This window comes from Primulina huaijiensis, unplaced genomic scaffold (assembly GCF_012295235.1).
Source record: "Primulina huaijiensis isolate GDHJ02 unplaced genomic scaffold, ASM1229523v2 scaffold43375_ERROPOS137452, whole genome shotgun sequence".
Lineage (NCBI taxonomy): Eukaryota > Viridiplantae > Streptophyta > Magnoliopsida > Lamiales > Gesneriaceae > Primulina > Primulina huaijiensis.
In genome coordinates, this window is record NW_027360499.1 from 23,499 (window position 1) to 51,254 (window position 27,756).

Below are 27,756 nucleotides of genomic sequence, written 5' to 3' on the forward strand. Positions count from 1 at the left end.
AATGCAAGCTGCTTTATATATGATTTGGATTTGAGCAAAAAAAATATTTGAAATCACAACATTTTTCGATAAATTTGAAATTCATCGTAATTCTTTAAAGAAAAATTAGATTTGAAACCAATTATGAGGTAGATTTAAAAATATTTTTTCAACAAGTTGGATTTTATATATAGAAATTAATACAATAATTTATTATTTTATATTTTGCCTGAATGAAATGATTAGTATACGATCTCACGAATTTTTATATGTGAGCTATCGATATTCATAATAAAAAGTAATACTCTTAACATAAAAAATAATATTTTTTCATTAATAACTCAAATAAGATATCCGTCTCGCAAAATACTATCTTTGAGAACGTCTCACACTTACCAGACGAAATAACACAGTGCGGGATACAGTTGGGCGGATTCGTATGAGCTACCCGTTATTCACTTTCCGTAAAATAAATTTCCAAACGATTACTTAAATTTCTTTTGCAGTTTCGACCTTTTTCCCCGTCAGGTATCCAAAGTCCTTCACACACTCTCACACACACGCAGAATGTAAATGCAAAGCTGCTTTACCAAAAAATTATGTGTGATTTCTTCCTCTTTCTCTTATTCACTTTCAATCTACTTTTCTGATGTTTTTCGCAGATTTGTGTGTTTTTTGGTTTGCAGGATTTACCTCTCTGTGAGATCTGAAGAATTATTTTGTGAATCCCCTTGAAGCTCATTTTATCGGCTCCAAATGAAACCGAGTACTCAGCTTAGCTCCGCCGTTTTTCATCTCACACCGACTAGAACTCGGTATGCATTTTGTTAATGACCGTTTGTTATTTTTTTTATGTGAGTGGGATTTTATTTCGGTGTGTGAGTGTATTTTTGTAGTGATCTGGGGAATGATTGATGATGACGTTGAGTTGTTAAGCTATTAGATTTTGGCTGTTTAGAGGATTTGTTTTGTCTCTTAGTGTTTGGGAAGTTTGGATTGCGTCGCATTCATTGTGTGGAACTTTCGTTAGAGCGAGCTTCTTGGATATTGTATATAACTTAAATGTACATCTAATGTTCGTTTTTTTTTCCAGTTGTTCAAATTTCGGAAAACTCGATTTATCTTCTGTGATGACCGGTGTGTGTAATTAGGTGGCGTTGTAATCGAAGTTAACTATTGATTAATTGTGATTATAATTGCATGCGGACAATAAAAGACTCTATTTATAGTAGGAGAACTCTGATCGCTTGATTTTCTCGAGAAAACAAATTTTCTATGGGGTTCTGAGTGAAATGAGTTGGTTACAAAATTAGTTTCAGTATTCGTGTTTTGTTCATTTTTTTGTTCATTTCTACTATGATAATTTTAGTTTGCTATTTCTTATGAAAGATAATTTATAGTTTTGGAAAATGTTCAAGTTACATCTAGTTTTATTAAAATGTTTTGGGATATGAAGAAGTTTCCGTTTGTTTTTGTTGTAATCAGAAAATTAACAAATTTTTTGGTCACTTCGTTTTTATTGTGTTAATAGACTCTTGTACTTCTAGTAAACTACTGTTTAAAACGTGAAGAAGGAAACTGCAGTTGAAGTTTGGTGACATTATTTAGGTTCATGTCTTGTTATATGTATATCTTGAGTTTGATTGTTTTCATGAACAGGTGTGATTTAATCATCATATCAAATGACAAGAAAGAAAAAATTGCTTCGGGATTGCTGAATCCATTTCTCTCCCATCTCAAGACTGCCCAAGATCAAATATCGAAGGGTGGCTATTCAATTTTGCTTGAGCCGGAAAATGGCAGTGATGCAGCATGGTTTACGAAAGCCACTCTGGAAAGGTTTGTTTAGGAGACTATTTGAAATAAGCTTTTGACTGCTATCTTTTAATGTTTGCCTGTTTGATGAAAGTAATTGCAGTGACACTCTTCCTGTATTTATCAGATTTAATTAATTTTATAATACCGACTTACTAATAATTTACATCTTCTTTTTTTTTCACTTATGAAATACGGTGATAGGATTGACTTCTTAAGACGCTTCACAAGTCCCATATAGATTACTTCTCAATACAATTTCTTTCAAATTCATTAAAATCTCATGAACCCATTCTTGAATACCTGTTATTAAATCTGTTTTTGTGTGTTGATATTGATAGATGTTTTATGCTCTGTGCTAAACGATAATGAAAGAAATCTTCTTGAAGATACCTCGTGGATAGAGATTGGACTTTGAATCTATTGAAACTTCAATGTAAAACACGAAGGTTAAACTTTAATTTACTGCTGATGTTATCATGCTCATCTCTCAAATCTCCTGTAGAATCTAATTGCGCTACATTAACCAGATAGTTGTTAAAACCTTTTATGGGTAATAAGTGTCCTAATAATCTTTACTACTATGAATTGGTGATAGCTTATAGCCAACTTATTTGCAGGAAAGACAGAAATTTCTGTCGAAATGATGTTTACCTCTTTAAAATACCAATAACTATTTATCCCATCTATATCCCGTTACAGTTCTCAGTGATCCATTTGGATTATGTGATGCTAGGTGATCAATCCCTGGTGATAAGTGATCAATATTATTTATTTTTGTTGGTAGATCTTCTTAACTTGAAGAATCCCGTTAAAGAATGGGAAACTTGCTTCTATCTTCTTTTTACATCTTTTGGGAAATTCTTGATGTATGCTATTTCACACAGGTTTGTTCGTTTTGTGAGCACACCGGAAATCTTGGAACGTGTGCACATGTTAGAAACCGAGATCTTACAGATCGAGGAGGCAATCATCGCTCAGAGTTGCAATGATATGGGGCAAACCATTGTAAACTACTGATCAATGGGATGGTTTCTCTATATTCATCGGACACCAATTGATTTAATTCTTTTATTTATATATTTTGACAGGTGGAAGATCATAAAGAAAAACCTATGAGAGGATCTGAAGGTATCTTAGAAGACAATATTATATTTGATGTTATGTTTACTAAGATGGGGCATTTTGTATCATTACGTGGTTTCTGGTGAACAGGTCTTGACCATATATTTAGACTATAAGCTTATTCTCCTGTTAGTTTTTGATCTGTTATGCCTGTTCATTTTTGAATTACATGGCGCTGTAGAAGCTACAGAAATTAGAATTACCTTGTTGATTACAATAGTCCCTCCTTACCTGTGCTGATGACTGGTGTACAAATGTTTATCCTTTGGATGATGAATGTATGTATTTACAAGTGTTACTGCTTGATAAATGGATTTATAGCTAACAAATGGAGATACATAACATTTACTCTATACGCTGTAAAATAACATACAGGAAACAAATCTGTACATGATAATGAGGAGAAAGCAATTGTTCTTTACAAGGTGAATCAGAACTCTACAAGCTGTTTCTTCGATCTCTCGATTACCTGCTTTCACACTTTGTTTTCCTGACAGCCCGAGGCACCACTTCCTGAAGCCAATGGGTCATACTCCCAGGAGGGAAATTCTAAGTATGTATTTCAATGTATCAATTGATATTCCTTGCAATGCCAATGTTTCATGATACTTTTTGTTTGTGCATGACTGTTGGCTCATTTAATGGATTAAGCTTTAACAGGCTTGAGGTTGTGTCAATCTAACATGCAAATGAGGCGAGCCTTACAATAATGCGCAAAGGATATATTATACTTCCACTTAAAAGTTCTTCTACATGAATAAGTTTGTTAAATTATTCTTTAAAGTTTTGCATTGTTTTCAATTCCTTCTTGACATTTGTAATGCTATGTTCACCTGTGCTCAAAATTTTTTATTTTTCTTTCAAAAGTTTTTCCTCTATCTGAATACATTGACATTCATAATTTGTGTCTGCCATTTTTTATGTGCCAAAAAATGGTGGTCCATTACTCCATTATGAAACAGAGTGGAGGGAATCTGATTTTAGTGCCTTGGGTTTATATTTGGAGCTTTTAATTCTTCAAAACAAATCTTCAAAACAAATATATGGTGTTTTATGGAATTTTGATTAGCTAACATATTAAAATTTTGAAAAGGCATATCCAAAATATATTCTCTCTCTTGAATCTTCAGGCTCACACACCTAAATGGAGAAAAAGAAAAAAAAAAGAAAGGGAAGGGAAAGGAAAGGATCTTCTTCCTAGTTTGATTGCATACACTTTTTGGTTTTGTTTTATTGGATTCATGCTCTGACTTTTGAGAATTTTGTTAGGTTCTTGGTTCAAAAAGAAAATGTTTGATAGAAATTGCTCATATCTTCCCTATCAATTACAGTTCAGTTAATAATTCATCCTTTTTAGGGTCTCTCTGCAAAGTCGTAAATGTCTACACTATTGTGATTGGAGATATAGGAAAGAATTTACTTCATATTATTTTATTGAAATGATCTACTTTACAGTAATGATTCATTGCTGTCTTCCATTTTAGATGTTATCTGTCATCTTTGGAAATATCACAACAAAAGGAATTTCTCGGGGGTTTTGGCTGGTAGAAATGTTCAATGAATTTGACTTGCACATACTATAAGTCTATGGCCTATGCGATTGTTGCTCTGACTTTCTTCGATTTGTTGAACTTATTAAAACTTGTAGATCATGTTTAGATGAGAAATGAGATTAATGAAAATGTGTCGGATATCCTGATTGACACCTTTTCCCATTGAATTAGAGTTCAGCTTTTGAAAATTCTTGAAACACGCAAAACATTGCTACAAAAAGAACAAGGTATGGCCTTTGCTCGTGCTGTGGCAGCTGGTTTTGATATTGATCATGTGGCACCACTTGTATCATTTGCTGAGAGCTTTGGGGCCATGCGATTACTGTAAGCTCCTTCTTCTACCCCTACTGATAAGTATGTGAAAGACTAGGCATTGACCCATTGATACCCAGACACTGCTATATTCTTGGAAATTTCCTTGAACTGGGCTATATTCTTGGAAATTTCCTTGAACTGGGCTATATTCATGTGACAGAGAAGCATGCTCAAGATTCATTAATCTGTGGAAGAGTAAACATGAAACCGGGCAATGGCTTGAACTTGAAGCTTCAGAAGTGTTGCCCGCTCGATCAGAGTTTTCTGCAGTAAATGCATCTGGTATTTTTTTGTCTGGCACAACTGACAAACATGATGAGTCAAACCATCAGCTGGCTACAGAGAGTATCGGGAAATCAGGCTCGACCAATAATGCAGGTAAAGATCAAGTCTTTGCGAGGTGTTACGAAAAAATTCGGGTGAAATGAACATACTATTTGTTTTTGTTTGGCTTAAATTTGATTTCTTTGTTGACTCATAATTTTTCATTTTTATCAGCACTCTTAAGCATTCAGTGATTTTAGAAAGGCAGTTGATGGCAATCTTAAAATTGAAGAAAATTGATTTTGAACTTCAAAAATATCTTAGCAAGTATCTCTAATCATGTTGGAGCCAACACTCACCTAATTTTATCCATTCCATACCAAAAGAAATACTTAATTAGTGGTTTCCTTAATGGAATTCAATTTTCAAACAGAGCCTTGGTGACTCATGATTCAACTTGAAAAGAGCACGCATCATAGATTTTTATTATGATCATGCTTTTTTTTCCTGCTTGTCTGTGAACAAACATGAATCCATCCAGGATATCATCGATATGTAATGTTTATTCCCTTGCTCCAGCAGATAACTCAGCTCCAAATGGTCAACAAGAATATTTTCACGGACAGTTTCCTCACCTAGTGTTTCCTTCGTGGCCTATGAATAATTCCCCTGGTGCCCAACCAGTATTTCCTGTATACCCTGTTCAAGGAATGCCATACTATCCGACTTACGCAGGCAGTGGCCCCTTTTTTCAGCCACCTCATTGGCCCATGGAGCATACCTCATCAAATTTTGGTCATCAATCAGGGCATAGAAATCAATCAAGTGATGGTAGGGATAATAATACTGGTTCAGAAATGTCAGATATCGAGAGAACTAGATCATTGGATGATATGGAAATGCATGCAGAATTTCCAGGCAGTCGTAAACCGCATAGAAAAAGTGGAGGATCTAATAAAAAACAATCTGGCATGGTTGTTATACGAAATATTAATTATATTACTTCGAAAGAGAAGAAATCTGGTGATGAATCAAACTCAGATTCAGATTCTGATGCTGATGGAGAATATCAAAATTCCAACGGTGATGGTCTTGATGTGATCCATCAAAATGGTAACAGATCTTTGAGAAATAAAGGAAGCCAAATGAATTCTTTGGATAGTTTGAGTTTCAACAATGTAGTCTCTAATTTTGGAAAAGATGCTGATGATACACACTGGCAGGCTTTTCAGAATTGTTTACTCCGGGAAGGTGATGAGCATGCTAGTGCTGACAATAAGGGCATGTTAGCCATGGAAAATCATATAAAGAGACGGGCAAACACAATGGGTGCTGATCCACTGGCTCATGGTTCACAGGATCGAGGTGCAATACAAGATGCTAGGGTTAATGGCATCCACAAAATTGACGAGCGTACATTCCCTACGTCCAGGGGATCAGATGATTTTATTATTGGCAGTCGACAGAACCTACAAAAATTCAGAAATTCATTAGGTGCACTAGATGTGAATAGTTTTGAGGGTGCCATCAATCAGATGGATGGAGAATCCTCTCAGGGAATGACTGATGAATCTTTGATTGTACCATTTCGGACAATGTCAATAGATCAAGTTGGAGGCAGGGATAGATCTGCTATTGATATTGGCTGTGAGATTCCATCAGCACATCAAAATTTGGATGTTAGGAATATAGTCAATTATGAACCTGATGGTTTAAGCTTAATGCCAGAACGTGGAACCGAGAAGAGGTCAATTGGATATGACCTTACCCTGGACTATGAAATGCAGGTCTGTGCTGAGAGTTCTCGGGGAAAAGGGAAAAAAGAAGTTACAGACGCAAAGGGAGGATTATGGAAATTGGATAAGGATAAGAGACTGAAGGTCAACTCTGATCCTTTGAGTAAGCAAGGAACTGGAGGTCCTATAAGGAAAGGCAAATCATCAAAGATGAGTCCTTTAGAAGATGCCCGTGCCCGTGCTGAGAAGCTGAGATCCTATAAAGCTGATCTGCAGAAAATTAAAAAAGATAAGGTATGGCATTATCTTATTTGCTTTACTATCTTAAATATCTCAACTAGACTAATCAATACTTATGGAAGTGAATGACATGTTCTTATTGCTGATACAGTGGAGTGATACTAATCATCATTAGGATGTTGGGACTACCTATGTGTTCCTCCATTTCTCATTATTTGAGGATAATATGTGTATGTTTGGGGACCATTTCTCAATACTTGAGGATAATATGTATATGTTTGGGGACCGTGTTTGATTGTCGCTATGTCGTATTACATTCTTGATAGACTTTGTCCATATTCTAATGGTCAACTCTTTACAGGAGGCGGCTGAAATGAAGAGAATTGAAGCTTTAAAGCAGGAGAGGCAAAAGAGAATTGCGGCCAGGGGCGGTTCCACCACCACGTCCGCAAAACCATCCTCACTTTCACCTCAAATAAAACAATTACCGACAAAGCTTTCTCCAGCCACTAATAAAGGATCTAAGTTCAGTGATTCTGAGCCCGGGTCCTCATCACCCTTGCAAAGATCAAAGATTAGGACTTCAGTTGGAGCGAGTGCACCACTCAAAGCTACCAAATCCAGTATACTAAGTGAGGGGAATCATGTGGCGGCTAATGAATTGTCTAGATCCGCATCATCGTTAACTGAACCAAAAAGAGAGAGTCATGGTGTTACACCTGATTCTAAGGCCTCCATGGCGCGAATTAGGAGGTTATCAGAACCTAAAACAATCACCAACTCTCCTGTTTTGTTGTTGAATAAGGCGCGAAGTGCTGAATCAGTATCAAAGAGGAAGTTGTCTGAGGGGCCTGACAGGAGCAAAATATCTGCCATCATAAACCTAGATAGAAGTAAAGCTGCAATGCTGCCTGAATTGAAGATTAAGACATCAAAATCGCTTCTAAATTCAGGTGAGAATGGATCAAATGTAAAAGGAAAACAGAAGGTGAATGGAGTAAATCCTTCTGCAAATGCTGAATCGAATGCGAAACTCTCCAGTAGATTACATCAGATTGATATTGATGACAATCCGATAGTTGAGAAGACTGTTGTCATGCTTGAGTATGAGAAACCTTCTGGTCCCACTTTACATCCATCGGAAGGAAAGTTGGAGACGGGAAATAAATATTATAATGATTGTGACAGAGGAGAGAAAAGTGACGTGATGCCCAACTTAGCTGATGCGCATACTCCGCCGCCACCAGTTAGTCGCGTTGATAACCATGTCTTACCTTCTCAACTCCAAAAGCAATCATATTCTAATGAGGTGTGATATGTTAAATTGATAATTTCTTTCATGTTTACCATAGGAATAGAGAATATGTGGCACACTTCTGCTTCCATTTAGGTTTGGGCAGATTGAAATTCAGAGATGAAAGAGACAAGCATTCCACCTGTGAGCCAATGTTATTGGGTGTTTAATGATGAACCCCTTTAGCTTGTTTTGACAGGATTGGTTCATATGCTGCATTTATAATGTTCTGAGTCTGGGTGATAGTAGGATGGGGGTGTTGGTACAATTAGCGGCTTCTTTTATGGTCTCCGGTTGATACTCTTATTCCTTTGAATGCTGATTATGATATACAAACTTGATAATTTATTGTCCTAGTTTATAAAAACATTTCTAGTAAGATCCTGATATAGCTTGCTGTGGTTACCAGGTTAAGACATCTTATTCGGACTATAACAAAGCACATGCGGCAAGCTTAAAACTGGAGACAAGAGTTGAAGGAACTGTCAGAACAAATGTACCTGATGTTAAAACTCTCCAAGTGGACAAAAATTCTGGGACGACGGAGAAGACTCCTGTTAAGCAACCAAAGGGTTTCAAGAGACTTCTGAAATTTGGAAAGAAGAATCACTCTTCATTGTCAGCGGATCGAAGTGTTGATTCAGAATGTAATAGTGTTGATGGTGCTGAGCATGACGATAATGCAAGGAATTCTGCATCATCAAGTGAAGGTGATGCCATTTCTATTCCTTAAAGAATCCACAGACACGCCCACTCACAAAATTACTTGTATACATTTATCATATGGTAAGAATGGTAGAAGTAATATACACTCATCATTAAGCATTTATTCTGCCAACTTGTCTTTGCCAATTCTGTCATTGCCATCCATGTAGCAAAAAGTAGACATAAGTTAAATTTTTTTCCCTTACTGTTTAAGTCAAGATGAGCATTCATTGATCTTAAATTCCGTGCATCTTAATTTCATTCATGCATCTCAGACTAATAATGGACAACGATAAACTGATATATATGTAAAACAGCTGCTTCTGGATGTTCATAAATACTAGATGAATAACTAATTATTTATCCTTGCTACATACATGGTACATGATTAGAAGGAACAGAAACATTTCTCAATCTTCAATTTGTATTTTATGGTCAAAGGGTAATCTGTGCATGGGCCATCTTGCTGATGTTATCTTTCTCCTCTTTTCCGGTACGTCCATTTTTTGGGTGTTTCTTTCAGTTCTCACTTTGAAGAATCTCATCTTACAAGATGAAACCTCGACGGCTGGCAATGCTTCACAAAAATGTACGTTCTTTGGCATACACTATTAATGCCTTTGTTGCTCAGCTTTTTTTATTTTCCCTGGCTAAATTAAGTTGTTCGCTCGTGATCTTTGTTTTTCTACAGCTTCTCGCCATTTCTCTTTACTGTCACCTTTCTGGAGCAGCAAAACAAGTGAAAAGAAACCAGCATCATAGAGTCTTGAATGTTTTCCGATGTTTTTGTGTGCCAAATTATGGTGAATTTTGCATTCAATTTAAGCTTCCTGTAACATAAGTCTTACAGGACTTGCAGTATTTTGCTCTGGAAATTGAAAATACGTCATATTGATCGTTTACTCTTCTTTTCTGAGGTGCAATTATTTTGAAATAGTAAACATTGAGAATAATCTTTAAAAAACCAGACTTGAAAGGACGAACGCACTTCTCTGTTTTTACTATTTTTGAACAACTTGAAGCCTAGAACCCTGTCGGCCATGGTTAATAAGAGGTATAATATCTTGTATGTCTTATGCTCTAATCTCTGTTGGTCTATCATCTCTTTCCATAAAATGAACTAATAAATCAAAGCAGAATATTTCAATCACTATATATCCAACATGTGATCATATTATACTGACCACATAACGAAGCACCCAATTTAATAGACAATTAGAAATGTGCCGTAACTATAATAGTTGGTACTTTGGCTGAGTTCTTGCTACACAAATTTATCTTTTTTTGGGGTTATTATATGGTAAAAGTTGAATTCCCATTAATTTTAAATAACTGAACGCATACCTAATAATTTCTTTTTAAGTTAATGTTGTCAATCCTATTATTTTCTTTCAGATTTGACAAAAACTTGTGTGAGACGGTCTCCCGGGTTGTATTTGTGAGACGAATCTCTTATTTGGGTCATCCATGAAAAAATATTACTTTTTATGCTAATAGTATTACTTTTTATTGTGAATATGGGTAGGGTTGACCCGTCTCATGGATTCTCACATGATACCGTCTCTTCAGATTTTATTTACATTTCTTTCTATATTTCTCGTTGATGTGTCCCATGACTGAAGCTAAACATATCCTAACCATTTAAAAAGTTACATACTTATGTTATCTTTCATCATTTATGTCCCGATATTTTGATACTTTCCCATCATATGATCTTTTTTTTTTTTATTTTAAAAAAAGCACTTAATATTTATTACTCCATTATTATGTAATTGAAATTGGGCCAAACTTATGTTTTAATTTAAAAAAACGTATACATTCTTCTTTTTTTGAGGAGATATACATTCTTCTAAATCAACCTTTAAAAAGAAATTTTAATTTATAAACAGTGAACATAAAATAAGGAAGAATACACGAAAAGGCCACAACAGGAATTTGAAGCTCAGTTTAACGTGGCGACGACTATTTCATATTCCATGCACGTCTAATTTTTATTAATTATTAAATTGTCGAATTCTTTCTTTTTTGCACCCTCTGCATCCAATTCTGCGCGCATTTCAATCATAGGTTTGCCATTACCTTTCGCTTGTTTATTTTCGTTTGCACCCTCTGCATCCAATTCTGCGCGCATTTCAATCATAGGTTTGCCATTACCTTTCGCTTGTTTATTCTCGTTTGCACCCTCTGCATCCAATTCTGCGCGCATTTCAATCATAGGTTTGCCATTACCTTTCTCTTGTTTATTTTCGTTTGCACCCTCTGCATCCAATTCTGCGCGCATTTCAATCATAGGTTTGCCATTACCTTTCGCTTGTTTAAACGGACTCCTATTTTTACATGTCTCAATGTGATTTATAGTTAATTATCTGAATTTTTTCTGCATATGATAGATATATGATTTTCCCATTTATTATATGTTCATTTTATGGATTTGTATTTTAAGATTCTCAGATTTAGATTATGGCAGTGTGCATCTGCCTTGTTTCACAGTTTTCTTGAAACTGTCGGTTTGAAAGTATATTAGTTAAATGTTTGACGATGAATTTGTATTGCATAGGCAGAAAGGTTCTGCTATGGCGGAGAATGTTTTTATTCCTTGTTTGGAAGGAATACAGCATGTGAAATGTGAACAAGGAGATATGCTTACCAAGCCATTCTTGGATTTGAGCAAACTCATATTGCCTATTCTAGGTAATTTGTCCATAACTTAACGTGACATTTCAGTAGCTTGGATAAATTCAGACCAAGAATTTTGGTGGGGTCTTTTATTGTATACATATATGAAAAAATTCGAAATCTCAAGAAGGTAAATTTTTTATAATTTCTAAGAAAGTTTGAGTTTTTCAATTGGGAAAATGTGATTGTCTAGTTAAATCTATATTATATCGGGGTGGCATGTGGAGACACAATGTGTTTCCACGTATTCGATATAGGATCTATTTGATCTAATGGTGTTTTCTACATATGTATATATCATCCAACGTAGCATAAAACTGACCATGAGCCATGTCAATCCCCTGGTAGAGGTAGAATGACCCGTTAAGTGGGAGTTCAGTATTCATCAAGTTATGTGGTTAAAGAAGGCAGTGCTGCAATAATACTTACTTTGTGTGACATGCTTTCTTGTTTTTGTTTTGTTCTTTTTTTTTTGTCCTTGTTTCATTTTTATTCGATGCATCTCTGTTTTAGATAAATTTGGAGCAGCAATGATGGTGGTAAAATCCGATATCAGTGGCAATATAGCAGTAAGATTTCATCTATGATGGATATATTCTTGTAGATTAAGTTACTGACATTTTTTTTCTTACTGGAGAATTGTTGCTGGATGCTGAGGCTGATATTGTCTATTTATTAACTTCCAGAGGTTGGAATCTAAGTACGATTCAAATCCCTCACGATTCAAATACTTGTACAGCTTGGTGCAAGACGAGGTCGAGATAAAAACTGCTAAATCATCATCTAGTTGTACCAATGGACTTCTTTGGTTAACAAGGTAATACCTGGTAATGGCTAGTATCAGCTTTATTGCTCTGTCAACATTTAGGCTTAGGCAAAGCTGATTGTGAATGCTTCGTTGTGACGATGTTTGTGAATCCAGATGATTTTTTATGCTGCAGGGCAATGGATTTCTTGGTTCAGCTGTTCCATAATCTTGTGGATCATCAAGATTGGTCAATGTCTCAAGTTTGTAATGATTCATACAGCAAGACATTGAAGAAATGGCATGGTTGGCTTGCTAGTTCAAGTTTTATGGTAATCAAATGGCTTTGATGATTTATTTATTTACATGAATCAGTTAATGGCTTATTGGACTCGGGCAGTGGAGTAATTAAATTCAATAACAATTTGTTAAACCGGAATTACGACTACCACAAACATTCTTGTGAACCATGTCTATACTTCTATAAAGAGTATTATTTTTCGTATTATTATCTTTTCTGTGGTGGTTTATAAAATAAATTTCTCATTTCTATGATGGAAAATAAAGGTGGCTATTAAGCTTGCACCGGATAGGAAGAAGTTCATGGAGGTGTTGGGCCACGAAGGTGATATCCAAGGTGATATGCTGAAGTTCTGCACAAATTTCTCACCAATTCTTGCTCAGATTCACAAGTTTCTGGTACGATGCAAACTCCGATCGATTTTAATATAATTTCAAAATTCGTTTTAAGCTTGGAACTGTTTCTCTATCCAAATTGTTGCAAACTTTTCTGGATGCAGGCAAGCGTTGGATTGGACAATATGAAAGCTTCATGATGTAATTGGTTTGTCTTTTTTTTCATTTTCAAGAAGCTTTATCCGATATACGTTTTCATATTCATCCATTGTTTCTGTATCAAATCCATCCGCGCGACAGCTTATGTCTTTCTTCCATTTTCCTGCAAATCTCACAATATTTTTTTGTAAGAGATTCTTGTCACCATTCTCTTATGTTATCATCAAACATATATAATATGTTTGCTCTCCTCAAAATGATGATTTGAACTAGAGATTCTCCAAACACAGCTATGTTTTAAAGAGGTATATTATATCAAAATTTTGAAGTGAATGGATAATCAAGAAGTATGAGTGCCTACAACATGCACAAGGACATGCTTGGATGCATATACGCTCGCCTGTGCCGTTATTTCAATGTTTAAGCATGAGCATGTAAATACTAAATTTACCCGTCAAAAACTACATGCCTAATTTCTTCTGACAGTAATATAAGGTGTTGAACTTAAGTGTTGAGCTAGCAATAATCACCTTTCTTTGTGAAATGAATATATGGAGAGGTGTTCGCAAGCATGCATGCTTGGATGCTGCTTGTTGTAGAACAGTAGAAACATTCTTTCTTCCACGTTCCTCCTTTCTTTGTCAACAATTTCATTAGCCATGTTGTGACATTCCTGTATTTTCTTCTCTAATACATTTTTCGGCATCTGAGTCCGCTCAGATTCCAATCAAGTTTTGTTAGTTGTTTACATCGGTTGAGCTGGTTTTTATGACTGAGTTACATCAAAGTCTCAATATTAAAAAGTTAATCTTCTCGTGGTCACTTGCTTCAATCTCTTCTCCATCAACTATAGCAAGCAAGTTTATCCCTCAGCGCAACAACTTCCTCTTTTTTCTTTAGCTCCTTTTGAGAATAGAACGTGGAAAATGCATATTTCTTGGAGTACGTTTGGATATAGAAAATATTAGGCAACCAGAAACGTTTTTCATGTCTTTTTCTCATAAATTTTTTTTTGAGTTAACTTTTTTTTCCCATTAAAAAAACACTTTTTTTATTACAACACACGAGAGGAGGAGGATCGGAGAACCCGCTAATCCGGCAAGGATGAGATCACTGGGCTACGAGCCCGGTCTCCCTGAAAAAGAACACTTAAATGGGCTATCAACTGAAAAAAAAATATATTGCTGGGCTTTGATTTCAACTTTTCTTTAAAAATTAAATGAGCTATACACTGAAAATTATGGTTGTTGGGTTTTGCTTTTAATTTTTTTCTAAAAATCTTTTTCAAGACTTTATCCAAATATAAATTCGCTCTATTTTTTTTATGTTAAACTAAAAAAAATCACTGATTAATAATTTTTTTAAAAAACATCCTAGTTTTCTTTCAATCACAAATATTTTTTTATAAAAAAGATACTTGAATAGTTTTCCACTTGATTGTGAGAAATTAAATATCATAATATACGGATACCCACATATATTTAAGGCAAAAATTATGTGAGACGATCTCACAGGTCGTATTTTGTGAGACAGATATCTTATTTGGGTCATCCATGAAAAAATATTATTTTTTATGCTAAGAGTATTACTTTTTATTGTGAATATCGGTAGGGTTGATCCGTCTCACAAATAAAGATTCATGAGACCGTCTCACAAGAGACTTAATCTACATTTAATTTCCAATTTACATACACATCTTTCCAATATAATAGAGAAACACAAGTTATTTGTTAAATTCTAAATTCTCTGTTTATATTCCTTTTCCTCCCTAAAAAAGAATAGAAAAACAAAGGGAACATTGACGATATTCCTTTTTTCCCCTCAAAATCAGTGTTAAGTTGGGAATTGTGGAAGGTGGGCATTGATTAATTTGTCGATGGGTACCATTCAGTGGGACGTACAAATATGGCAACGCTATGCTTTAGATTAAATTTTCGAATTAATTGTCAACAATTAGAGCCAATGAATTAAAATTGTGACGACCAGTGAATTTATGGATACCTCATTTTTTTCCCTCAATTTCAATTTCAAATCCATCCTTTTTATTATTATTTTTCCTTTTTGCATCACATCGAACTTGCTAATTTCATCGTAATATTTTTTTGGGCAAAAATGGTTTTTGAAATTTGTGTAAAATTGGGGGATTTACTTTTTAAAAAAAATTTATGAAACAACCAATAGTTCAAATATGAATTTATGGGTTTTCTAGTGCTTGAAGGTGGAAAAAAATTTCTAAGAAAATTTGGTTAATGGATGTTCAAATTTTAAAGGAAAATAAAAGCATGTGTGTGATTTTTAAGGGATGAGTTTGTAAATTGTTATCTTTTAAATAAAATAATAATATTAAAAATTTATACTTATTGAGATATATCTATGCATATGTATTAACGATAAAATATTTTAAAGTTTTTAATGATTATGGAGAAGTTATAACCAATTACGGGTTTGGGGCCTCGGCTTTCGGGTCGGTGTTGCTTTGCCACTATTACGGGCTCTGGGCGTCGGCTTTCGGGTCGGTGCCGCTTTGCCACAATTACGAGCTCTAGACTTTGGCTTTTCGGATCAGTGTTGCTTTGCCACCATTACGGGCTTTGGGCGTTGCCCTTTGTGACGGTGCTGATGTATCAAACTTGGATTTTTGTATGCTTGATCAAACAACTATAACTGTTGACTGAAGGAAATTTCTGAGCTACATTTCATAAAATTTGTTTTTGAGGATTTTAATTTGAGGACATGAGATTGATGAAGTTTTAAGGAAATGTTGATTGTTTGACTATTATGTTGGTTTATAAAAATACGAGTTTAGAAAAAAAAACGTATTTTTATAAACCAACATGACTGTCAGTTTAGAAAAAAAAATGAATTTTTATAAGTCAAAGTCCGAGGAAAAATATTTAATATATGTCTCATTTTATTATATGATAACTGTTATTTCCGGAAGGACTTGCCTGGCCTCTTAGGCTCATTAGTTTTCGTTGATGCAGGTGAGAATGACTAAGTTGGTGTTGGGTGACGAGGTTGAGTGGTTCATAGTGGAAGACACTTATCCCAACCAATCTAGTATTTCCGCATTAAATAAATTTGACATTATGAATTTTTAAAATTTTGAAATATTGTTTTTAAGTGAAATACTATTTTAGTATGTGATGAAGATGTCCGATGGTTAACTGCTTGTGATGATATGTTTTTATTATTTGAGAGGAAGACTATGAATAATTTTATTTTATGGTTTAGGAGGTTATTTTATATATTAAATATTACTGATTTTTAATTGTTAGTTTTACTTAGCATTGTTCAAAAAAAAAATTTCCGCCTATGTATGATTAATAATGCACAAACTTTGCGTAAAAAAAATTTTTTTTTAAAAATAATAATAATAATAATAATAAAACCATGTCGGATGACCGGTAATTAGGCAATAATAAATTGCTGAAAGGGATAAAAAAGAGTCACGCATTAATAAACCCTCAATTTGAGGCAATTATGTGACGCACAATATGTGAAAAATGATTTTGATTTATTTTTCCACGGAAAGCATGTAATTCAAAGAATATATATAAAGATTTTATATATATAAATTTGTCACGCATTTCTCGTACAACTAAATATAGAAATTTACCTAAGTTTAAAGATATGTTCTTCATCTAACAGATCGTTTTATAAATGGTTTTCCAAAGAATTAAACGCTTTCCGTGGAAAAATAAATCAGAATCATTTTTCATTCTTTTATGATATATATATATATATATATATTCTTAGATTAATATATTTTGTATATAATAATCATCCGTGACAAATTTTAAGATATAATTTAAAACCATTTATTTGAAAGTAAAAATGCGACGATACAAAATGAAACGAACCAATAAACGTAAACAAACACTCCGAATTCGGTCAACCAAAAAGAAAACTAACCTTTTAGTCATGAAACTCACGCCTTCCCACTAAAACGTCCAAATCCTTGTATATGTTTTTAACTATATTATAATTATCTATCTCAAAATTTTTATGAGATCATATCACGATTTTATTTTATCATCTACCCGATTCGATCCATGAAAAATAATATTATTTTTTATATCAAAAATATTATTTTTTATTATATATATGTGCCGATTCGATCGATCTCGCGAATATAAATATGTTAGACATTATCACAAATGACCTACTCATTATACACACACAATTTGATATGTTGTTTATCCGTTGTGTTCATCTTCATACCTACAAATGACGTGACATTCATCTATTAGAAGTCTAAATTGGATATGCTTCATCTCATCTAATTCCAATAGATGAGTGTCACTCTGACACGGAGATGAACACAATAAGTGAACAACATATCAAAACTATATATATGGGTACCAAATTGCTATATCAATTTAGCAATATTATATTTGAGTGCAGTTAATGGGTACCAAATTGTGAACAAAAATGAGCAAACCGTTGGTTATAATTGCCTCGTGTTGGGCAACGGAACATTAATTAATTTGGAAAACTTCACATCTTATGCTATGGACTCGTATTATATTTATAAGTACTCGAGCAAAATACTCTCTCTCGATTTAACAATTTGGAACACACTACGTGGTCACGTAACTTGGATAAGAATTTATTAAACACCACAATAAGATGAGCATGCAATAAATACGAAAACGAAGCCCCAACCACACTTTTGAATTCTCAAATCNAGATAATATTAAAAATTGTGACCCGAACCATTTTGCATTAAATATTTCATTAATCATAATATTTTATAGTCTTTATTTATTTTGCACACTAGTTATTAATATTTCTGTATATTTTATATGTTTATAAAATAATGTGAAACATCCAGATTAAAGCCATAAGTTGCTCGTGGATGAACAACATGGTTAACGTGCTATTCAATTTTTCCATACATGTTTATGCATGTAACTTTGATTTAGTGGTACGTCCTCATATATTTTAAGGGTAGAATTTACAAGAATATTACGTAGAAATCAAGATTTTATATGTTTATAAAATAATGTGAAACATCCAGATTAAATCAACGCTGTTAAAAATTCTAGTTCCAAAAATCAATACAAGAAAAAAGGCCTACGACAACGGTTTTTCCCCGTTGTTGTAGGCCTTTTAAAACCGTTGTTAGAAGTCATGTGGTTAAAGGGTATGCTAAAAGACAACGGTGAAAAACCGTTGTCGTAGACGTCTAAAGACGACGGTGAAAAACCGTTGTCGTAGGTATATAAATCAGTTGTTAAATGTCATGTGGTTAAAGAATTCGCTAAAAAACAACGGTTTTGGAGTGATGTGGTAGTTACAATTTGTGACGGTTTTTAAACAAACGTCGCAAATTAATTTGCGACGGATATCATAATTAACCGTCGCTAATATTAGCGACAGTCTTAATTAAAACTGTTGCTAAAGAGCGACGGTTTTATACACCGTCGCTGCTCAATTTAGCGACGGTTACATCGGCGACAGTTTTACTTAAAACCTTCGCTAATTTTAGCGACGGGTATACTTAAACCGTCGCAAAATTTAAATTAGTGACGATATACTATAACCGTCGCTAATTTTAGCGACAGATTTTACTTAAACGGTCGCAAAATCTAATATTGGCAACAAAATTTGTAGAAAAACCAGTTGAAAGACAACGGTTTTTCACAAACCGTTGTCGTAGCTTGAAGAAAAACGCTAATAGACAACAGTTTAAAAACCGTTGTCGTAGCCCAAAAAAAAAACGCTCATAGACAACGGTTTTTAAAAACCGTTGTCGTGGATATATCAAAGACAACGGTTTTAAAGAAATTGTTGTCTTTGAGCGGATTTTTTTAGGCTACGACAACGGTTTTTGTTAAAACCGTTGTCTTTGATGTGTTGTTAAAACCGATTTTTCTTGTAGTGAATAACGAAAAATGTATTTTTATAGTTGTAGAGAAACAAGATCATAAATTTCAAATTCAACTATTTCACGTTTTATATTGTTTAATGTTAATTATAATATAACTCAAGTTCACTCAATAATGAAAGTATTTGAATTCTATTCTATTATATTATATTCTAGATCTTAGTGTAACAATGTGTGTAAATAAGTAGGATATAGATTTAATATTTTATCAATTGTTGACAAAAAAAAATCGACATCCATCCAAATGCAACTTAAAATTAATCTACCGTATAGAAGCTCAAAATCACAAGAATAGACCAAAATTGTAATTTTTCCACCAAAAATATGTTTGTTCAATTGAAAACCACATAATTAGATTTAATAAATGTATACATAATTTATTTATTCGTACAATATTATTTCAATATATAGCAAGTCAAATACTAGGTTACATATTTCATACGCACTCAACGGATCGAAGTCAGAGAATTAGAGAGGGGAAGATTAAGAATATGGGGAGACAGTGTCATCCATTACTGAGAGGTGGAAGAAGAGAAGCCAAATACAGTCATGGCCTTCCGCCTTCAGAAATGGAGACACTCGCCAGTATCTGTGAAGTCCTTGTACCCCCACTGCATAATTCTCCGCAAGATGGATCAAATCCGGACATCCAGTCTTTCTACGAGTATTCTTCGGGCGCTCAATATCCAGTTCCCGATGAGGTAACAGTTTCTTGCATGAATTCCATCCAAAACGGACTTTTGGTGGTGATTATTTTCTGCTTTTCTTTATGAAGGTGGCTGAGATTATACAGAAGAGGGGCTTCTGGGAAGCCAGAATATTGGTGAAATTGCTGTTGAAAGCGCTTTCGACGAGGGTGGGGACATTTCTGATCTGTGGAGCCCTATGTTTAGGCAAAGAATGGCCATACCTGAACAAGTTTTCAGGGATTTCTCTTGAGAAAAGGGAGAGGGTGTTGCAGAAATGGATGAAGCATTGGCTGCTGACTCCAATCAGGCTTGCATTTGTATTCCTCAAATTCATCTGTTTGTTTACCTTCTTCACTCAGGTAATTAATTAATATTCTATCAGCTTCTTATGTTTATTTGAAATGAATAAAAGTCAGAAATCCAGTAAAACTTAAAACAAGCAAATTCATCTGTTTATTTGTCTGCTTCAATCATGTAATTAATCTATCAGATTATTTTTCCCTTTGATCCCACAAGATCTCTTCTCTGGTGTCATGTTTTACCGTAGAAGATTTCTTGTGGCCCAAAGCATGAAGGGTTTGCTTTTTCACATGAAAACAGTGCAAGCGTATCGTCGTGTGAATACCAAGTGGTGTCGTTAGTCAGTTGAATATTTAATTCACATACTGTCAGCAAATTTGGCCCTATGAAATAAGGACAAAACTGTTATAAGTTTAGCTCTGAAAGTTTGTTTACTTAAATATAATGAAAATAATAGGGAAAAAAAGAACGTGATGAGAATTTTTTTTTTTTTTTTTTATGGATTATCCAAATAGAAGTTTCGTCTGACAAAATTGTCTCGTGAGACTGTGTCTTTTGTGTTCTAAAAATCATATATTAATCACTTACAAATAAGGTAAATGTATTTCAGTTTTTTTTAACACAGTGGTCAAATGTGTTTTATTTTTAAAATGAAAAATATATTAGCCTATTAATATTTTTTGGAAGATTTTATGCTTTTCGCAGTTTCACATTAAGTCTGATGCAATTAGTCCGAAATTTTTATTAGGGGTTTCTCAACAAAAGTGTGTCATAAAAATAGACCATCTAAAGAAACAAATGGAACTTTTCACATTTTAAAATTTAGGAATTATATAAACCTTGGTTAATATGTAATGCAAAATTTAAAATTTTTTGTTTACATAATTCTTTGGTTTCTAGCTGTTTCCTTGGACCATTTTTAGGTTACAATTTTAGTATTGAGTACAACTTTTTTTTGCATTTTCATGTACTAACTAATAGTTTAGTTACAATCGGAAAAATGAGTCTATATTTATGACTTCCCGCATTCGGAGCTCAGTACTCATCATCCCGCATTCGGAGCTCAGTACTCATCATCTTTGGCTCATGGGTAAGCTGGGGATGAGCGTGGGTCGGGTTATTCATGTTATAGGTTTTATATTTTTATACTTGAATCGACTATTAAATTATTGATTAAAACAAATAATAACAAAAATATTACTTAAAACTAAAAATATTAGTATATTAGCATCCTGAACTAAAAATGCACAATTTTATTTTTATTACATTTATAATCTTATCCATAAATTAAAATAAAAAATAAAAAGAATAGATAGTTAGGTCAACTATTTAATTAAGAAAACGATATCCTCGTGTGTATTTCAAATATACACGAGGAGGTCATTTTCTCGGGCATGGGTTTATCATCTTAATCATAACTACACCAAATCAAACATCGGAATAGAACGATTGAAGCATATGTGCAACAAAATGAGCAGAAGAGAACTATAATTCAAACTTTATCACACAATACTTAGTTCAATGGAAATATCCCAAACTTCTTGAAATCTATTGCAAAATAGAACTGATTAACCCTTAGGATTTTTATTTCTTCTCCTTAGGATATTTATTTCTTATGGCCACTTGCTTATTCGATCGTCTCTTTATTAGTGCTTCTTCTCATGGCTTATCTATCTGAAACACATACATATTTCAAGGTAAATAGTAAGCAGTCAACTCAAGCAAGCACAGATATGAAATGACTCGTAATCACTAGTAAAATAGTTGAATGATACATAATAATATACATGCTTAGATATTAAATAAATTAAACAGAAGCGGCATAGAAAATTGAAACACAATATTTAATTAGTTTCACCTTCTCCATCTAACTATTTAGAAAAATAGTTGAATGATACATAATAATATACATGCTTAGATATTAAATAAATTAAACAGAAGCGGCATAGAAAATTGAAACACAATATTTAAATAGTTTCACCTTCTCCATCTAACTATTTAGATTTTTAATATAATATTTTTGGATCTAGAAATTTACATAAACCAATGTCATTTCCATGATTAAGAATCACCTACATGCAATTAGCATTCCATTTCAACCTGATCGTTATAATATTCATAGGTTGGAGAAGATTCAAAGAATCCTGCATGGAAAGCTATGGACTATAATGTTGATATTGATGAAAACTCCAACAGTACACCTAAGAACAGGCCTCTAGAGAAAGGAATTGTGGAAACCATGAGTGAAACGGAGTCCACATTCGCCGATTCCTTGAGAGAAAAAGGCCTCAAGGTGACAGAAAATGGTGAATATGACCTCTACAAGATCCAATGTGATGTGGTGATTGTTGGTTCTGGCTGTGGTGGAGGTGTTGCAGCAGCTGTTCTTTCTGGTGCAGGACTAAAAGTGATTGTGCTCGAGAAAGGAAATTACTTCACGAAAATGGACTATTCGTCTCTTGAAGGGCCTTCCATGAATGAGATGTATGAGTCAGGAGGAATTCTAGCCACCCTTGATGGGAAAATGATGGTTCTTGCAGGATCAACAGTTGGAGGTGGTTCTGCCGTTAACTGGTCGGCCAGCATTAAAACACCAGATTTTGTGCTGAAAGAATGGGCAACTAAGCATAAGCTTCCACTGTTTTCAAGCTTTGAATATGTTTCTGCAATGAACAAAGTTTGTGAAAGAATTGGCGTGACAGACAAGTGTCTTAAGGAGGGTTTCCAGAATCATATTCTGCGTAAAGGTTGTGAAAATCTTGGTCTTGAAGCTGATTACGTGTCAAGAAATTCGTCAGAAAGTCACTTTTGTGGTTCTTGTTGCTTTGGTTGCATTAGAGGAGACAAGAGAGGAACAGACACAACTTGGCTGGTTGATGCAGTGAACGAAGGCGCGGTGATCATTTCGGGATGCAAAGCCGAACGATTCATACTTGAAAAGAACACATGTGGATCAGGCACTAGGCGGAAGAGATGCTTGGGAGTTCTTGCGAAGAGTACTAATCCAGGCATCAAAAAGAACATTCAAATAGAGGCCAAAGTCACTATATCTGCTTGTGGTTCGCTCTTGACACCACCTTTGATGATTTCAAGTGGCTTGAAAAATAGACACATTGGTCGGAATCTCCATCTTCATCCGGTGCTATTGGCATGGGGTTACTTCCCCGAAGCAAGTTCAGAAATCGAAGGAAAAGTTTACGAAGGAGGTATAATCACTTCGGTGCACAAAGTTGGGGAAGACAAATCAAATCCTAGAGCAATTATTGAATGTCCTATACTTGGACCTGGCTCATATGCAGCACTATGTCCATGGGAATCAGGAATCGATATGAAAAACCGGATCATAAAGTATGCAAGAACCGCTCATCTTTTCTCAATGATCAGAGACAGAGGAACCGGTGAAGTTAAATCAGAGGGAAGAATAAGTTATAATCTCTCCAAACTCGATAAAGAAAACATTAAGACGGGACTGCGGCGATGTTTGAAAATTTTGATAGCTGCCGGAGCCATTGAAGTAGGAACACATCAAAGTGATGGACAGAGGCTAAAATGCAAAGGTATTACAGAAAATGAAGTTAACAAGTTTCTTGACACCGTTTTCGCCCCTGAAGGGCCGAAGTCATTAGCAGAGAAGTGGACGACGTATTGTTCTGCTCATCAAATGGGAAGTTGCAGAATGGGAGTCAGTGAAAAGGAGGGTGCAGTTGATGATAATGGAGAAAGTTGGGATGCATCGGGACTGTTTGTTTCTGATGCCAGTGTTCTTCCTGGTGCCGTCGGCGTCAATCCTATGATCACCATTCAGTCTACTTCATATTGCATATCAAACAAGATTGCTGAGATGTTGCAGAACGAGAGGTTTAGAGATGGTTGATTCAGCATGTTTCCTATTGAGGCCATACAAAGAAGCTTGTTGTAATTGTTTGAAATAATTGCTTGTTTTTGTATTATGAAAAGAGTGAAAAATATGGAACGATTTTATTTGAAATAAAATATAGAATCATATATCATATTTATATATTTTTTCCATTTTAATATGAAAATGTCGCACATTTCTGAAATTTCCTAAAACAATCAAACCAAATTTTGCCTTAAGACTAGATTTGATACCATAGACATTGACTAAAATATAATCAAAAGAAATTTTTGCATTGCCTTTATGAACAATTTGTGACATTGAAATTTCGAGGAACAATTTGAGTCGACTAACGGCTTGAATATATTGAATGTTTTGTGCATGATATACACTTGTATAATCAAAATCAGGTCAGAACTTCCCAAATGAAGATGGAAACACTTGCAGCCTTGCCTACTTGATCAGCTTTAGATGGAGCAATAGCGCTCACTTCTTGGTTAACAGTGGTACATTCCTCGATCACGTGACGATTTTGGGTTCCCTTGATGAACTGGGAAAAGTCTTGAACGACCTTCCTGCCAGGTCTTTTTTACATGTCAATAAAAGGTGCTTCTGGTAAAGTTCATCCATCAGAATCCGTCTCCCGAAAGGGCAAGGGAACTGTCTTCACAGCTCTGAAATTCCCAACATTGTTCAGATGCTCATTTTCCAGTCTGTAATCAAATAATATAAAGTTAGTTTAAACAAAATGCTCCTTAGAGAACATATTTTCCCTCAAAATTTTTTTTGAAAACATAATGCTTCAAAATTTGTACCTATAGTAGTTCCAATGTCCACGCCTGATGACCTCCAATGAAGCTAGGAAAAAATCAAGTAAATGTGACTTGAATGCCCCAATATTGAAATGCATCACAGTCTCCACCCATGCTATTCTCAGGACAAGATTCAATGCCTGAAAGTCGCGTTTCGTAAATCAGAATACACAAAATTTCAGAGACAGCAACTTAACTATCTTAGCAACCAAGAAGGAACAAAAGAAAGATGAGCTCACAATTGATACATAGTAAACTCCTTTGTTCTTCAATATCAGTTCGTCTCTTAGCCACGGATTATTGGATTTTGGATCAAAAATACCCCAATCTTTGACGAAATCCCAGTACAGCTGATAAACCGTGGCCACCATCGAAGTCAACAATACAGTTATCATCCACAGATTTGATGGTTCCCTAGCATAAGTCAGCCTAGCCCCGGCTGCCACCATGGCCGAGACATACTTCCCAAGATTAGCCAATTGATCTGAATTGGATTCATCAAACCATCTCCGAGCACACTAAATTTTTTTTGTTTGTTTTTTTCAAAAAATAAAAAACAATCACAATTTAGTCAAGCAAGATATGAGAGTTATAGTGTTACATGTCCGACATCCAATCCAAGCTATGATGGAGTGGCTTGTAAGTTTAAGAGATTTCCACTCAATAAACTAGTCTTTTGAATTTGATTCTTCTTTTCGACTTCTGATCTAACCTAAGTAATTACACCGAATTTCGGAGATGAAAATCCTGATTCTATCTTTGAGTTTAGAAGAGAAATGATCAGGTTATATTGCAAATTTTCTGCAGGTAAGATAACATGATGGTAACGTCTTACCTGCATTGCACGCCAGTAGTAAGGAGCGAACGAAATAACATAAGCAAGCTCCCTATAAAGTTTGCCCGATTTACAAGTTTCATACTGGTGTGTTTTGAAGCATCCAGCGAGAAAATAGCAGGCTGCTGATTCCATGTGTCTTAATAGTGTAATCTATGAGATAAATTCAAAATATTACTTCCATTTATTTTGAGACTTGAAATGGTTAAAATCATGTATTAGCAATATATGCCAATCTGAAGACTACCTGACTAGTGAGTTGGTCTGCCATGAAGAAGTCTACCATCAAAACCTGCATATCATATTTCATTTGTCAGTTCACATATTATTGCATGGACAATAACAAGTATATAACCAGTATATTGTTTTACTTGCGGATGATTTATAGTCCAGCTAACACGAAGGTTCTAAAGATAGGACGAGGTCTCGGGTTCGAGACTCGATTGTAACAAAATCCTTTCCCCTACCAAAAAAATATATATATCGTTTTACTTACAATTACCTTATAAAATGGAGAGCAAACAATGTTCCGTATAACTCTGAGGAAGCAAAACCGCGTTGAACGATAAAATATGTTAAACGGGCACACCAAGAGGAGGATGAATAACTGAAACACAAAGATGAACATGTTACATGTTAGTCGAAACGGCAACACATGTATCAGCACTAGATCATAAAATCAAAACAAACCATTAGTTCTTGCACTCATTTTGTTTATAAAACTTATAAGCATGGCAGGTACTCGAGGTCATACTAACCAGTAACAGAATTCCGGGGATCATATCGACTTCTTGAGGAGAAAGACCAGAGGATAGTAGGATAAGATGAATGATCATTGCTCCCACTACTGCTGTCATCAAACAAGTGCAGATGAGGAAAGCATCCCTATATTTGAGGGCGGTGCTCGGTTGAAATTCGAAGATGAAGTTGTGATTGATCCTCGTGTTCTTCCACATGAATAGGTTGCATCCGTACATGAACAAGTGCAAGCTTAGCAATGCGAACATGCTGCACATTTACACATTTTCTCTTTGGCTTAGTATTTAGATTAGTATTTTTTCTCAGTGAATCTGTTTTATTTAGCATTAATTCTCTCATACGTGACACATAAGACGAGATAAAACTCATATTACACACACTAAAATTCATTGAATAAAAATAGAAGAAAAATAAAGCAAAACGACCTCCAATACTTCAACATGAGAGGAAAAATGTTTGTCGTTTCTCTTTATTTTGTTTAGGTATATTTTAATGTATGTAATATAAGTTTTATTCTGGTCAAGTGAGTCATGTAGGAGAGCATCAGTGTCAAATACACAATATCCAATAGATTCAGTAATTTTGAAAAAAGACCAAAGCCAAAACAAAATCCAAGTTATTGGATAAAAACCAAAGTTCGACAAAATTCGAGACTAAAACTCAAAATATGACAACTTACAACACTAAAATTATAATTTTTTCACATCAACACAAGTTTTTATCACACTAAGTGAGACACATACATATATATAAAAAGTAATTTCGTCACATAAATTTTTCGATCGACCTTCACCACTAACCATTGAGTCTAAACTTTATGGAGAAAAATAAAGATCCCTGTATAATTTTCCTTAACTTCTGTTCTTGAAGTTAATATCATTTGACCATTTGATTCCTAATAATGTGAAAACTTTTAAACACGATTTTATATAATTTATCTTTCTCAAACCTATATTTAAAATTTTATGTCAAATTCCAAAACCAACTCTTGGTAAGAAACACGTTTTGGAACATTATAGATTGAGACAAAAAAAAAATTCATTATAATTTCATAAAGTTATGGATATTCGAAAATGATGATATGACACCGACTACTTAACAATCGTAACAGAAATATTAAAGAATATAATAAACAAGTGAAGAAATGGAAATATCGATTACCTGAAAATAGGGTATACGGTTTCCATGTAAACAGGGGAGAACATGCCGCTTACATGTGCCAATATTGCGTATACACTGAATAATGTTACAAAACAACCTGTAAATAAACCTGAAAATTTACAAGAATTCAAAAAATTACTCACAAAAGTTAAGAGTGAAAAGACGATTTTACATTACATTTAATTAATTACAACACACTTGCATATATA

At 34.3% G+C, this 27,756-nt stretch overlaps 4 protein-coding genes across 11 annotated transcripts in view; 3 read left to right on the top strand and 1 right to left on the bottom strand.

Moving 5' to 3' along the window:
• Window positions 1-485: 485 nt before the first annotated feature.
• On the top strand, window positions 486-9,937 carry LOC140970229 (uncharacterized). 5 transcript variants are annotated; one of them, XM_073431880.1, is made up of 14 exons: window positions 486-507; window positions 666-794; window positions 1,639-1,818; window positions 2,682-2,802; window positions 2,886-2,925; window positions 3,295-3,344; window positions 3,417-3,472; window positions 4,644-4,796; window positions 4,948-5,165; window positions 5,631-7,081; window positions 7,389-8,336; window positions 8,731-9,031; window positions 9,550-9,615; window positions 9,718-9,937. In XM_073431880.1, the coding sequence occupies exons 2-14, from the start codon at window positions 736-738 to the stop codon at window positions 9,786-9,788; spliced, it is 3,714 nt and encodes a 1,237-aa protein (XP_073287981.1). In that variant the 5' UTR covers window positions 486-507; window positions 666-735; the 3' UTR covers window positions 9,789-9,937. The 5 variants fall into 5 exon arrangements, 4 of the variants coding, with proteins under 4 accessions (XP_073287981.1, XP_073287980.1, XP_073287983.1 ...); XM_073431879.1 differs by lacking the exon at window positions 486-507 and having other exon boundaries at window positions 514-794; XM_073431882.1 differs by lacking the exon at window positions 486-507 and having other exon boundaries at window positions 514-794; window positions 7,389-8,273.
• A 989-nt stretch (window positions 9,938-10,926) lies between these two features.
• Window positions 10,927-13,508, top strand: LOC140970225 (glycolipid transfer protein 1-like). Of its 4 annotated transcripts, none has more exons than XM_073431874.1 (7): window positions 10,927-11,093; window positions 11,584-11,717; window positions 12,216-12,271; window positions 12,389-12,519; window positions 12,644-12,779; window positions 13,015-13,146; window positions 13,248-13,508. In XM_073431874.1, the coding sequence occupies exons 2-7, from the start codon at window positions 11,600-11,602 to the stop codon at window positions 13,281-13,283; spliced, it is 609 nt and encodes a 202-aa protein (XP_073287975.1). In that variant the 5' UTR covers window positions 10,927-11,093; window positions 11,584-11,599; the 3' UTR covers window positions 13,284-13,508. The 4 variants fall into 4 exon arrangements, with proteins under 4 accessions (XP_073287975.1, XP_073287977.1, XP_073287978.1 ...); XM_073431876.1 differs by having other exon boundaries at window positions 11,588-11,717; XM_073431877.1 differs by lacking the exon at window positions 10,927-11,093 and adding an exon at window positions 11,276-11,318 and having other exon boundaries at window positions 11,588-11,717.
• Window positions 13,509-19,563: 6,055 nt separating this feature from the next.
• LOC140970230 (long-chain-alcohol oxidase FAO1-like) lies at window positions 19,564-24,136 on the top strand. The gene is made up of 3 exons (XM_073431883.1): window positions 19,564-19,836; window positions 19,911-20,183; window positions 22,247-24,136. Exons 1-3 carry the CDS (start codon window positions 19,627-19,629, stop codon window positions 23,996-23,998), a joined length of 2,235 nt encoding a protein of 744 aa, XP_073287984.1. The 5' UTR covers window positions 19,564-19,626; the 3' UTR covers window positions 23,999-24,136.
• Window positions 24,137-24,242: 106 nt separating this feature from the next.
• LOC140970228 (phosphate transporter PHO1-like) overlaps window positions 24,243-27,756 on the bottom strand; it is an 8,282-nt gene continuing 4,768 nt past the window's right edge. Inside the window, exons 7-14 of the mRNA XM_073431878.1 lie at window positions 27,548-27,656; window positions 26,386-26,635; window positions 26,130-26,234; window positions 25,875-25,919; window positions 25,628-25,780; window positions 25,032-25,310; window positions 24,796-24,932; window positions 24,243-24,693 (exon numbers count right to left, since the gene is read on the bottom strand). Of these exons, the coding sequence (XP_073287979.1) occupies window positions 24,603-24,693; window positions 24,796-24,932; window positions 25,032-25,310; window positions 25,628-25,780; window positions 25,875-25,919; window positions 26,130-26,234; window positions 26,386-26,635; window positions 27,548-27,656 (1,169 nt within the window). The 3' untranslated portion in view covers window positions 24,243-24,602. The remainder of the gene's footprint in view (window positions 24,694-24,795; window positions 24,933-25,031; window positions 25,311-25,627; window positions 25,781-25,874; window positions 25,920-26,129; window positions 26,235-26,385; window positions 26,636-27,547; window positions 27,657-27,756) is intronic.